At 47.0% G+C, this 13,375-nt stretch overlaps 1 protein-coding gene across 1 annotated transcript in view; it reads left to right on the top strand.

Annotated features, from left to right (window-relative positions):
• The first annotated feature begins 669 nt into the window (after positions 1-669).
• Positions 670-13,375, top strand: part of UBA2 (ubiquitin like modifier activating enzyme 2) — a 49,228-nt gene continuing 36,522 nt past the window's right edge. Inside the window, exons 1-4 of the mRNA XM_049786586.1 lie at positions 670-834; positions 5,276-5,359; positions 8,324-8,394; positions 10,617-10,681. Coding sequence (XP_049642543.1) covers positions 697-834; positions 5,276-5,359; positions 8,324-8,394; positions 10,617-10,681 — 358 coding nt within the window. The 5' untranslated portion in view covers positions 670-696. The remainder of the gene's footprint in view (positions 835-5,275; positions 5,360-8,323; positions 8,395-10,616; positions 10,682-13,375) is intronic.

Raw genomic sequence — 13,375 nt, forward strand, 5'->3', positions numbered from 1 at the left:
TCTATTATTTATATATTTATTATTATTTTTGTTTGTTTGTTTGTTTGTTTGTTTGTTTGTTTTTGGGTGACACCTGCCAGCACTCAGGGGCTACGCCTGGCTCTATGCTCAGAAATGGCTCCTGGCAGGCTCGGGGGACCATATGGGATGGTGGGAATTGAACCAATGACCTTCTGCATGCAAGGCAAGCGCTCTACCTCCATGCTATCTTTCCTTATTCATTCATTCATTCATTCGTTTGTTTGTTTGTTTTTGTTCTGGGGGCCACTTTCGGCAGATCTCAGGGGGTTCCTCCAGGCTCTGTGCTCAGAAATCACTTCTGGCAGACTCGGGGATGGGGGTTGGGGTTGGAGCCCTAAGGGCTGCCGGGGGAATCGAACCGGCGTCCCTCCCTGGTTGCCAGGCCAACGCCCTCCCACAGTGCTATAGCCCCGCTCCTCCCCTCTCCAGCCCCTCCCCTCTTCTCCCCCTAAGGCCTCCTTCTAAAAAGGGCGCGAGGATGCGCGCGGAGGTACCGGAAGCACCATCCTCGCTCCAGGAGCCCCGCCCTCCTGGGCCCGTGGCCCCGCCCACTCGGCGCCGCGCGCAGGACCGGAAGCCGCGCCGCCCTTCCCTTCCCTTCCCCTCCCCTCCCCCACCGCTTCCGGTCGCGCGCGCAGTTCTCCCGCCTCCGCCGCCGCGGCTCGACTCGTGGCCATGGCGCTGTCGCGGGGGCTGCCCCGGGAGCTGGCGGAGGCCGTGGCCGGAGGCCGGGTGCTGGTGGTGGGCGCGGGCGGCATCGGCTGCGAGCTGCTCAAGAACCTCGTCCTCACCGGCTTCTCCCACATCGACCTGGTGAGGGCGAGGCCCGGCGGGGCGGGGGCGGGGGCGGGCGCGCGCGGGCTGAATGGCGGCGGGCCGGGGTGCCGGGGGCGCGGGGAGAGAGAGCACCCCGGAAGTCTCGGGGACGAAACCCTCCGGGCCTCCTCGCCGCGGGGCCTTCCCGCACGCTTCCCAGGCCGCCAGCCCGGGTCTTCCGGCTTTGGCTTCTTTTGGGGGGCCCCCGGTGGGGGTGTGGGTGTGGTGGGGACCCCCCTAAGGAGCCAGATCTCGAATAACATCTGGATCAGTGGGGGAGGGCGGTATAAAGCACAGGAGACTTTCTTGGGGTGCACTCGATCCCCCCCATTGCAGCGTTGCAAGCAGCCAGGCCTGTTTGGCTCCACTTTTTTTGGGAGGGGTTTGGTTTTTGGGGCACACCCCGTGACGCTTTGGGGATATGCATTCAGAAATCATTGCTTCTGGTTTGGGGGACCCCTATGGCACGCCCTGGGATGGAGCCCAGGCGAGCGCGCGTCTTAAGGCAGACAGACGCCTTGCCCCTTGCAAGCCCCTGCTCCGGCCCTTTGGCTCCACTTTTTCTTTTTTAATTCGAACCCAGAAACCGGGAGCTTGAAGCTTGGGGGTTCAGTCACTTCGGAGGCCCCCAACACTGCTCGGGGGAGCGGTTATCAGCTGGAGTGCCGGTTACAGAGCGACGTGATAGTCATTGGAACCGTCGTTTTTTTGCATTGGAACTTAGCTGGGTTTTGATTTTCCCTTGGTGCACAATGGTGGGAAGTGGCTGTGATGGATTGATTTAAATATATTTATTTTTATTTTAAATTAGGAATCGCAGGTAATCTGGAATTTGGGTGTGAGTTTTTAAGGCAGCTTGGTTTAGTGGAAATGTGTGAGGAAGTTAGAAGTTGAGGGAGAGAGAGCCTTGACTCTTGGGGTTTTTTGGGAAGGGTAGGCCTTCCCATCACAATTCAGATATTAGTGTGAGTTTAGCTCAGAACTATTCAGATTGTTTAAAAGACCCATCTTTTTGTGTGAGTGTGTGTGTCTGGAGAGAGAGTTGCAGCCGTTAGTTATTGTACATTGCCTACCCGGCTTCAATCCCATATGCATCCCATATGGTTCCCAGACCTTTCCAGGAGTGATTCCAGAGCATCTGGTGTGTAATCCAACCCCTCACCCCCGCAAATAACCCAAAAAACAATCCCCCAAAAAAACGATTTTGGTAAAACCAAGCTGTGAATTTGCAGTACATTTCGTAAATGCAAATAAAAGGGATTCAGTAATTATAACCCAACAGGATGTTTGGATGTTTCACAATTAGAACCTTTTATTACTCTTCATAGGACTATTGAAATGGATTGGACATGGCTTTTATCACTTTTTGTCTTGTTTTTTTGGGGGCCATACTTGGATTACTCCTGGCTCTGCACGCAGAAATCAATTGCTCCTGGCAGACTCGAGGGACCATATGGGATGCTTATATTTATTTGTGTGAGTGTGAGTGTGTGTGTGTGTGTGTGTGTGTGTGTGTGTGTGTGTGTGGTTTTTGGGTCACACCTGGCAGTGCTCAGGGATACTCCTGGCTCCATGCTCAGAAATTGCTCCTGGCAGGCACAGGGGACCATATGGGACGTAGGGATTCGAACCGATGACCTGCATGAAAGGCAAACGCCTTACCTCCATGCTATTTCTCCAGCCCCCTTATATTTACTTTTAAGAAGCATTTAGACAACAAAGCTTATAATTATGTAGCAGTTTCTCTTCACAGCCCTTACATAATAGAAAATTATATGAAGACTTTTTTTTTTTTTTTTTTTTTTTTTTGTGGTTTTTGGGTCACACCCGGCAGTGCTCAGGGTTACTCCTGGCTCCATGCTCAGAAATTGCTCCTGGCAGGCACGGGGGACCATATGGGACGCTGGGATTCGAACCGATGACCTCTTGCATGAAAGGCAAACGCCTTACCTCCATGCTATCTCTCCAGCCCCAGAAGACCTTTTTTAATTTTTATTTATTTTTGGGTCACACTTGGCATTGCTCAGGGCTTATTCCTAACTGCACTCAAGAATTACTCTGGGAACCTTATAGGATGCCTAGCATTGAACACAGCATCTCCAAGTTCACTCACTGTACTGTTCTAGATTAGGCCTGAAGACTTTATTTTTTTTTGGTTTTCAGCTACACCTGACTGGTGTTACTCAGGGTCTTTACTCCTGGCTCTGTGCAGAAAATAGCTCTTGGCAGGCTCTAGGACCACATGGGATGGTGGTGGGTCGGCCACATGCAAGGTTAAAGGCCTACCTGCAGTGCTACTGACCTGAAGACCTTACATTTGATTTTGTTTGTTTGTTTTTTTGGGTCACACCCGGTAATGCTCAGGGGTTACTCCTGGCTATGCGCTCAGAAGTTGCTCCTGGCTTGGGGGACCATATGGGACGCCAGGGGATCTAACCACGGTCAGTCCAAGGCTAGCGCAGGCAAGGCAGGCACCTTACCTCTAGCGCCACCGCCCGGCCCCAAGACCTTACATTTGAAAAGAGCAACACAGATTCAATCTGTCTGAAAGAGTAGGCACAGTTGAGTATATATTTAATTTTTAAAATAATTAGATTGAAAATTCTATAAGAAGTTTTCAGTAAATATGCATCATTTATGCTACTTAAGGAATTTTTATTTTTTTCTTTTTGGTTTTTGGGCCACACCTGGCAGTGCTGAGAGGTTACTCCTGGCTCTGCACACAGAAGTCACTTCTTTTTTTTTTTTGGGTTTTTGGGTCATACCCAGTAGCGCTTAGCCTTCACTGGCTTTATGCTAGAAATCACTCCTGGCAAGCTCGGGGGACCTTATGGGATGCCGGGATTCGAACCACAGGCCTTCTGCATGCAAGGCAAACGCCCTACCTCCATGTTATCTCTCTTGCCCTCAAAAGTCACTCTTGGCAGGCTCCGGGGACCATATGGGATGGTGAAAATCAAACCCGGGGCCATCCCTGGTCGGTCGCATGCAAGGCAAATGCCCTATCTCTGTGCAATCATTCTAGCCACTACTTAAGGATTTTATTTTTTCTTTTTCCTTTTTTGTTTTTTTTTGTTTTTGGGCCACACACGGTGATGCTCAAGGATTACAAGGCTTACTCCTGGCTCTGTGCTCATAAATCACTCCTGGCTTTTGGGACCATATGGGACGCTGGGAGATCAAACCGTTGTCCATGCTATGTTAGCCGAGTGCAAAGCAAACACCCTACTGCTTGAGCCACCGCTCTAGCTCCACTTAAGGAATCTTTAATATTTGAGTCAACAATATTGTCTAAAAATTTTTTTGTCGGGGCCGGCGAGGTGGCGCTAGAGGTAAGGTGTCTGCCTTGCAAGCTAGCCAAGGAAGGACCACGGAGTGATTTCTGAGCACATAGCCAGGAGGAACCCCTGAGCGTCATCTGGTGTGGCCCCCCCCCCAAAAAATACTTTTCAAAACATTCATGCCCAAACTGCTAATTATCTAAAAAAAAAAACAAAACCTAAACAAGAGTCTTAAGGACTGAGAGCTAGCACAGAGACTGAGGCACTTGCCTTGCACATAGCCAAGTTGACTCAGCACTGTACGTGATCCAAAGCAGCACAAGCATGGTCCATACCAGGAGGCTTAAAACCTCAGGTTTTATTCCCTCAAAAATATTTTAGACGGGGCTGGAGTGATAGTACAGTGGCAGAGTGTGGTTCGAATTCTGGCATGACACGTGGTCCCCCGAGCCTGCCGGGGGCAATTTCTGAGCATAGAGCCAGGAGTAGCCCCTCAGCAATGCTGGTTGTGACCCAAAACCCAACAACAAAAATGTTTTCTTATTTTTTTTTTTTTTTATTTTTTTTTCCGGGCCACACCCGTTTGATGCTCAGGGGTTGTTCCTGGCTAAGCACTCAGAAATTGCCCCTGGCTTGGGAGGACCATATGGGATGGGGGGGGGGGGATCAAACCGCTTTTCTTCCTTGGCTAACGCTTGCAAGGCAGACACCTTACGTCTAGCCCCACCTTGCCGGCCCCAACAAAAAAAATTTTTAGACAGTATTGTTGAGTTAAATATTAAAGATTCCTTAAGTGGGGCTGGATGCTGGGATATCGAACCGTGATACCTCCTAGGTTAGCCTAGGCAAGGCAGACAACTTATGCCTAGCGCCACCACTCTGGCCCCTTGTTTTGTTTTGATTTTGGGCCACACCTGCCAGTGCTCAGGGTTTACTTCTGGCAGACTCGGGGTACCATATAGGATGCTGGGGAATAATCGCAGTTTGACTGTGTGCAAGGCAAATGCCCTACCCGTTGTGCTATTGCTCTGGCCTCTGAAAAGTTTTCTTCTTCAAGCGAAGAAAATATTAAAAAATTTTGGGTTTGAATACAGAGGATAGAGCTGTTACATGTGCCAGAAAGAATTGTAATTTATCTGGGCTTTATGCATTTATAGATTGATTTGGATACTATTGACGTCAGCAACCTGAACAGACAGTTTTTGTTTCAAAAGAAACATGTTGGAAGATCAAAGGCTCAGGTAACTTTCTCATACCATTTTTTATTAATTCATTTATATTTTTCCTTTGATGAATCTTCTATTTATGGCATCAGATGATCTCATTCTAAAGTAGGAGGGAGTATGGGGTGGAGCCGTCTCTTTTTAGCAAAGGAATTGTGAAGAATAAAAATAGGTCTTGAGTAAAGGACTATAGACATGTTGACTCCCTTTTTTTGGTCTGAAAAGTACTCAACCCAAATCATTAAATGGTGTTCCTTAGTATTTTCAATTCTCTGTATTTTCTTAGGACGAACCCTGTGCTCCTGCATTCTCAAAGCGGTGGCTGTTTCTATATCTGGGACATAAGAATTCAGTCTATTTTATTTCCTTTAGAACTCACTATCCCCTGAGGGTCTAGTGCCTTTCTTTAGCTCCTTAAAATTTCCCTATTGAATTGATGGAATGTTCTTCTTGGCCCTTTGGCAAACTTCTACTCTTTGCTCCTTGAAACTTTTCCATTATTGACTTTTATTTGCTGGAAATGCTTTTTATAATGAACGGGGACTTTTGGGGGACACACCTGCAGTGCTCAGGACCATGGATGCATTGCTGGGAATCATTTTATTTATGCAAACGTTTGCCTTACCTCCATGCTATCTATCCGACCTCAGTTTTTAACTTCTTTACTTAGGTAGAGACCACTTATAAAGTGTCTCATAACAATGTATTGTCGGGCCTGGAGAGATAGCACAGCGGCGGTGTTTGCCTTGCAAGCAGCCGATCCAGGGCCAAAGGTGGTTGGTTCGAATCCTAGTGTCCCATATGGTCCCCCGTGCCTGCCAGGAGCTGTTTCTGAGCAGACAGCCAGGAATAACCCCTGAGCAACGCCAGGTGTGGCCCAAAAACCAAAAAAACAAAACCAAAAAAAACATGTATTGTCATGAGAAATCTCAAAATATTTTTATTTTTATTTAATTTTTTTGCTTTTTTGGGCCACACCTGGTAAAGCTCAGGGGTTACTTCTGGTTATACGCTCAGAAATTGCTCCTGGCTTGGGGGACCAGATGGGATGCGGGGGATTGAACCATGATCAGCCCTAGGTTAGCCACATGCAAGGCAAATGTCCTACCACTTGCATCACCGGTCTGGCCCCTTAAAATATATTTTTTTTTGTTTGTTTTTGGGCCATACCCGGCGGTGCTCAGGGGTTACTCCTGGCTGTCTGCTCAGAAATAGCTCCTGGCAGGCACGGGAGACCATATGGGACACCGGGATTCGAACCAACCACCTTTGGTCCTGGATCGGCTGCTTGCAAGGCAAATGCCGCTGTGCTATCTCTCCGGCCCCCCCTTAAAATATTTTTAATGTTAGAACCAGAGAGATAGCATGGAGATGGGGCGTTTGCCTTGCATGCAGAAGGACGGTGGTTCGAATCCCGGCATCCCATATGGTCCCTCGAGCCTGCAAGGAGCGATTTCTGAGCGTAGAGCCAGGAGTAACCCCTGAGCACTGCTGCGTGTGACCCAAAAACAAACAAAAGATTTATACCTATTTCATATATACCCATGTCACATAAAAATTTGTGGGTTGGAAAGGAATGCAGATAGAAACCATTTAAGGGAGATAGCTTTAGATCAGCTATTTCTTTTTTTATTTGTTTGTTTTTTTGGCCAGCAGAGCTTGGATTGCTCCTGGCAGGCTCGGGAGACCATATGGGATGCCTAGGATTGAATCCAGGTCCATCCAGAGTCGGCCCCATGCAAATGTAAATGTAAATGCCCTACTGTTGTGCTATAGCTCCAGCCCCTAAATCAGAAATTTCTATTTTTTTGTTTGTTTTTTTGGGGGGGGGGTCACACCTGCCTGTGCTCAGGGTTACTCCTGGCTCTGTTCTCAGAAATTGCTTCTGCCAGGTTCGGGATCATATGGGATGCCTGAAATCGAATGGTGGTCCTTCCCAGGTCGGCATGCAAGGCAAACGCCCTACTGCTGGGCTATCTTTCTGGCTCTGAGATTTCTAAATTTTTTTTTTCTTGTTTTTTTGCGTCACACCTGGCAGTGCTCAGGGGTTACTCCTGACTCCACGCTCAGAGATTGCTCCTGGCAGGCTCAGGGACCATACGGGAATCCGGGATTCGAACCACTGTCCTTCTGCATGAAAGGCAAACGCCTTACCTCCATGCTATCTCTCCGGCCCAGAGATTTCTAAATTTAATTGAGCTTTTGCTCCCTTCTTAGAAAATTAATTACTCATTTCTTTGTCCCATTTCCCTAAAATCTACTTTGGGGGACATTGAGTCACATTTGGTGCTGCTCTGGAGTCTCCTGGTGGTGCTGGCAGGGTCTAACAGGTTATTTCATTTGCAAGACAAACTTCTTAACCCTTTACTGTCTCTGCATTTAATCTTTTTTTTTTTTTTTGGTTTTTGGTTTTTGGGTCACACCTGGCAGCGCTCGAGTTACTCCTGGCTCTACGCTCAGGAATCGCTCCTGGTATGCTTGGGGGACCATATGGGGTGCTGGAATTCGAACCACCGACCTTCTGCATGCAAGGCAAACACCTTACCTTCATGCTATCTCTCCGGCCCCCTCTGCATTTAATCTTTTAAGTGTGCAGGAAAGCAACCTCCTGTTATATCTGCAGCTGAGAACAACCCCAGAATTGTTCCAGTTCCCCTGGGGATATTGCCCACTGTGGAAAAGACTGATCTAGTTATCTGATTAATATCACTTATTCACCCAGTGCCTCATCCAAATCTTGGTATGGTCGTGTAAGTATTTGTTAAAGGAATGGGACTTGGCAATTCTTGGTGATGTTTACCAAGTTCATTGTTCAAGAATATTTTATTAACTTGCTTAAAGCTTAATACATTAAAAATTTTATTTTGGTTTTAGTTTCTAAAGTGTAAGGTGAAGCAACAGTGCTGTCTGCTTTACCTTACATAAATAGGTGCCAAATACAGAGGAACAATAATAGTAATTTAGTGTTGTTTGTCCTTCTAGGTTGCCAAAGAAAGTGTACTTCAGTTTTACCCGAAAGCTAATATCGTAGCTTACCATGACAGCATCATGAAGTATGAAATTATTATTCTTTCGCAAAATTATGCTCATGAAAATTGGGGGTGGAAGGGTGGGCCATGCCCAGTGGTCTTGGAGACTGTTCCTAACTCTGTGCTTGGGGTCCGACCAGAGTGGGTAGGTTGCATGCAAGGGAAGTACCATAGACCCTGTATTTTACCCCTCTAAGTTGGGTGGGGGAGCCAGAGGAGGCGCAGACCTTATGATACTCAGGGTTTTTGTTTTGTTTTTGTTTTTGGGCCACACCTGATGGTGCTTGGGTTACTCCTGACTGACTCAGGTCATTCCTGGTGGAGCTTGGGGACCATGTGGGATGCTGGGGATTGAACCTGGATTAATTGCATGCAAGGCAAACGCCTACCCACTGTGCTATCTTTTTGGCCCCTATAATCTAGGACCAGGGATCTGGATCAGTAGTAGAGCTTGTGCTTTGCATGTCTGAGAGCCTGAGTTTGATTTTTTTTTTTTTTTTTTTTTTTTTTTTTTTGGTTTTTGGGCCACACCCATTGACGCTCAGGGGTTACTCCTGGCTATGCGCTCAGAAGTTGCTCCTGGCTTGGGGGACCATATGGGACACCGGGGGATCGAACCGCGGTCCGTCCAAGGCTAGCGCAGGCAAGGCAGGCACCTTACCTCTTGCGCCACCGCCCGGCCCCTGAGTTTGATTTTAAGTACTATGAACTATGAAAAATTCTCATGTAAAAATCCATACTCTTCCTAAGTGCCCTTGACTTCCGATTGGTTTCAGCTATATTAAGCTAAATATCTCCTTCCCAGAATAGTTCACATTACAGACCTATGTAATACAACACTGGGAAATTGCACTGGGACCGTACATAAATATGTTCTGCTCTTAGTAATGACAACATTTTGGAGTTGTGGGGCCTATAATGAGGCTCAGTGATAGTGCATTTGACTTATGTGTGTGAGCCCCATGTTTCTTTTCTGTTAGTTTTTTTAAAAAAATAGATGACATGCACTTTGGACCTAAATTACTTTTTCTAGGATTTGGGGCCCACCTTGTACTCAGGAATCACTTTAGCAGTGCTTGGGCCACCATATGGGGTACTGGGATCAAACCCAGATCAGTGTGCAAAGCAAACACTTTACCCACTGTACTCTCCAGCCACTAACCTTAAAATTACTTTGGGGAGGAGGTTGGGCAAAAGTCAGTTATGCTGAGAGGTTACTCTTGGCTTTGCATTTAGGAATCACTGCTGTGATGCTGAGGCTCAAAACCCAGGCTAGCCATGTGCAAGGCAAGGGTCCTTCCTGTTGTGCTATTGCCCCTGCCCTGTAAATTAATAGTTGTTGCTTACTTACAAGCAAATGATTCTAAAAAGGAAGTTGTTTGAGGACAGGAATGAGAGCATCGTTTACTTTCTCAGGAAATTTTGATCTCTTAGCTTTTTTCTTTTCTGGATATTTGCTGTACAGGCCAGTCCTTAGCCTTATCTCCCCCTCCACCCCCCAAGTCCCGTAACCTCCCTGTTGTGTTGCTTTCCCAGTGCTTCTAAAAGTAGGCACTCTAGGGGACTGAACTCTGCCTATTCCTAACCATGTGAGGTGGAGTCAGAGGCCAGGCAGATCCTGGGAATGTATGCTTTGTATGTTCCCAGCACTTGTTGCCCATTGCGGGCCTGGTGGGGATTAGTCAAGTTATGCCATCTCTGCCAGTTTGAAGTCCTACTCTTAAGCAGCTATAACTGGCCAAAATGGACTGTAGCAGCCCTAGGAAATAACTTAAAAGTTGCATGTGGGTCTGGAAAAACTCCCTCTCCCTACCTCCCTTTCTCCTTCCTCTCTCTCTTTTCCCTCTCTTCCTCTCCCTCTTTCTCTCCCTCTCTCTCCCCCTCCCTCTCCCCCTCCCTATCCTTCTCTTCCTCTCTCTTTCTCCCTCCGTCCCTCTCTCCCCTTCTCCCTCTCTTCCTCTCCCTGTCATTCCTTTCTCTCTCTCTCTCCCTCTTTCTCCCTCCCTGTCCCTCTCCTCCTCCTCTCTCTCTCCTTCCCTTTCTCTCAAAAAAAAAAAGTTGCATGTGGTTGGGAAAAGTCAAAGCTATGTTTATGATAACATTCCTTATGTTAGTAATTCTTAATTTTTAGGCTTTTTTTTTTTGTTTTTTACTTAAGTATGCTTTTTAGGGTCCTCTATTATACATTGAAGAACATTTACAAGTCAAGTTTCTGTTGTGACTTTTGTATTTGTTTTGTTTTGTAGCCCTGACTATAATGTGGAATTTTTCCGACAGTTTATATTGGTTATGAATGCTTTAGATAACAGAGGTGAGATTATTTTAATCCTTTTATTTCTATATTTTATTTTCCCCATGTGTTAAAAAAAGCTTGTTTACTTAGTTTTAAATATTTCTTAGGCTAGGGATATAAAATATTACATACACAAAGTTTTTTTTTGTTTTTTTTTTTTTTTTGGTTTTTGGGCCACACCCAGTAACGCTCAGGGGTTACTCCTGGCTATGTGCTCAGAAGTTGCTCCTGGCTTGGGGGACCATATGGGACACCGGGGGATCGAACCGCGGTCCGTCCAAGGTTAGCGCAGGCAAGGCAGGCACCTTACCTTTAGCGCCACCGCCCGGCCCCACATACACAAAGTTTTGAGTTTAATCCACAGCACTAATAAAAAACCAAAAATGTTTACTTCTGGGGCCAGAGAGATAGCATAGCGGTAGGGTGTTTGCTGGTTCAAATCCCTGCATCCCATATAGTCCCCCGGGCCTGCCAGGAGCAATTTCTGAGTTAGATTTGAGCTTTTTTAAGGTTTTATGTTTGCTTTTGGGCCATACCCAGCTCAGGATTTCACTCCTGGCTTTCTGCTCAGAGGTCACTCTTAGTAGTCCTGAGGACTAAATAATGCTAGGGAATGAACCCACACCAGCTGCCCACAAGACAAGCACCTTCCCCACTACTACTCTGTTTCCTAGATTCATAAATCCTGCCAATAGTCTATAATTTTAATGAGAGCATGTTCCACAAAGGAATTTACTTTTCATATGCTCTGCTGTTTTAAAAGATAGAAAATGGAGGGTCAGAGAGAGAGAGCACAGTGGCAGGGCGTTTGCCTTGCATACAGCTGATTCAAACAGAGTTGGTTTGAATTCCGGCATCCCATATGGTTCCCTGGGCCTGCCAGGAGTAACCCCTCAGCCCCGCCAGGTATAACCCCCCCCAAAAAAAAGATAGAAAATGGGGGCCAGACAGCATGGAGGTAAGGCATTTGCCTTTCATGCAGAAGGTCATTGGTTCGAATCCCGGCATCTCATATGCCAGGAGCGATTTCTGAGCATGCAGCCAGGAGTAAAGTAAACAACCCCTGAGTGCTGCCAGATGTGACCAAAAAAAAACAAAAAAAAACAAAAAAAAAAGAAAATGGGAGGAAATGAAGTTGCTAAAAAGTTTATTACATTGGATTTGTTTCATGTGCTTACTTCAGATTATCCCTGCACTCATACAAACCTACAGGTTAAATAAAACATTAAAAAATGTTAATGTTGGGGCCAGAGAGATAGCACAGCGGTGTTTGCCTTGCAAGCAGCCGATCCAGGACCTAAGGTGGTTGGTTCGAATCCCGGTTTCCCATATGGTCCACGTGCCTGCCAAGAGCTATTTCTGAGCAGATAGCCAGGAGTAACCCCTGAGCACCGCTGGGTGTGGCCTAAAAACAAAAAAAAAAATGAAAACAAAGACGTTAATGTCTAGATTTCTTTAAGAAAAATTAAATTGGGGGCCCGAAAGATAGCATGGAGGTAGGGTATCTGCCTTGCAAGCAGTAGGATGTTGATTCCAGTCCCAGCATCCCATTTGGCCCCCGTGCCTGCCAGGAGCAATTTCTGAGCTTAGAGCCAGGAGTAACCCCTGAGCACTGCTGGTGGTGACCCAAAAACCAAAGAAAAGAGAAATTAGAGTGGGAGTAATTGTACAGCAGTTAGAGCGCTTGCCTTGCACAGGAACGAACTGGGTTCTTTCCCTGGCATTCCATATAGTCCCCTATGCACTGCCAGGAATTAGCCTGCCTGCAGAGCAAGGTGTAACAACTGAGCACTGCTGTTTTTGGGTGTGGCCCAAAAAGCAAAGAAAAACTAAAGCATAAGCAAGAGAAGAGTAAGATGACACTGGAATTTTTTTTTTTTTTTTTTTTTTTTTTTTTTGTGGTTTTTGGGTCACACCCGGCAGTGCTCAGGGGTTATTCCTGGCTCCAGGCTCAGAAATTGCTCCTGGCAGGCACGGGAGGACCATATATGGGACGCCGGGATTCGAACCGATGACCTCCTGCATGAGAGGCAAACGCCTTACCTCCATGCTATCTCTCCGGCCCGACACTGGAATTTTTAAATGCAGGTGGTTGTGGGGCTAGAGCAAAGGACTGCGCTTTGCATGAAGAAAATGGCTTTGATCTCTCAATGCGTAGTCCCCTTGCATATTGCTGAGAGTGACCCCTTTGTACAACTATAATGGAGTAGCTATCATATCCTTCTGGATATTGCCAGATCCCAGGTTTTTTGTGTGTGTGTGTGTGTGGTTTTTGGGTCACACCCGGCAGTGCTCAGGGGTTATTCCTGGCTCCAGGCTCAGAAATTGCTCCTGGCAGGCACGGGGGACCATATGGGGCGCCGGGATTCAAACCGATGACCTCCTGCATGAAAGGCAAACGCCTTACCTCCATGCTATCTCTCCGGCCCCCAGATCCCAGGTTTTTAATAAGATTTTTGCGAGGATGGAGTTTGGGCCACACCTGCCTATGCTCAGGACTTACGTTCAGGGGATATATGGGTTGCCATCGTTCGAACTTCCTGGGTTGGTTGCATGCAAGTCAGGTGTCCTACCCTGTGCTATTATATTACTCTGGTCCCGAGACTTTTTTTTTTTTTTTTTGGTTTTTGGGTCATACTGGGCAGCGCTCGGGTTACTCCCAGTTCTACGCTCAGAAATTGCTCCTGGGAAGCTTGGGGGACCGGGATTTGA

Source organism: Suncus etruscus, chromosome 14 (assembly GCF_024139225.1).
Source record: "Suncus etruscus isolate mSunEtr1 chromosome 14, mSunEtr1.pri.cur, whole genome shotgun sequence".
NCBI classification, from domain to species: domain Eukaryota; kingdom Metazoa; phylum Chordata; class Mammalia; order Eulipotyphla; family Soricidae; genus Suncus; species Suncus etruscus.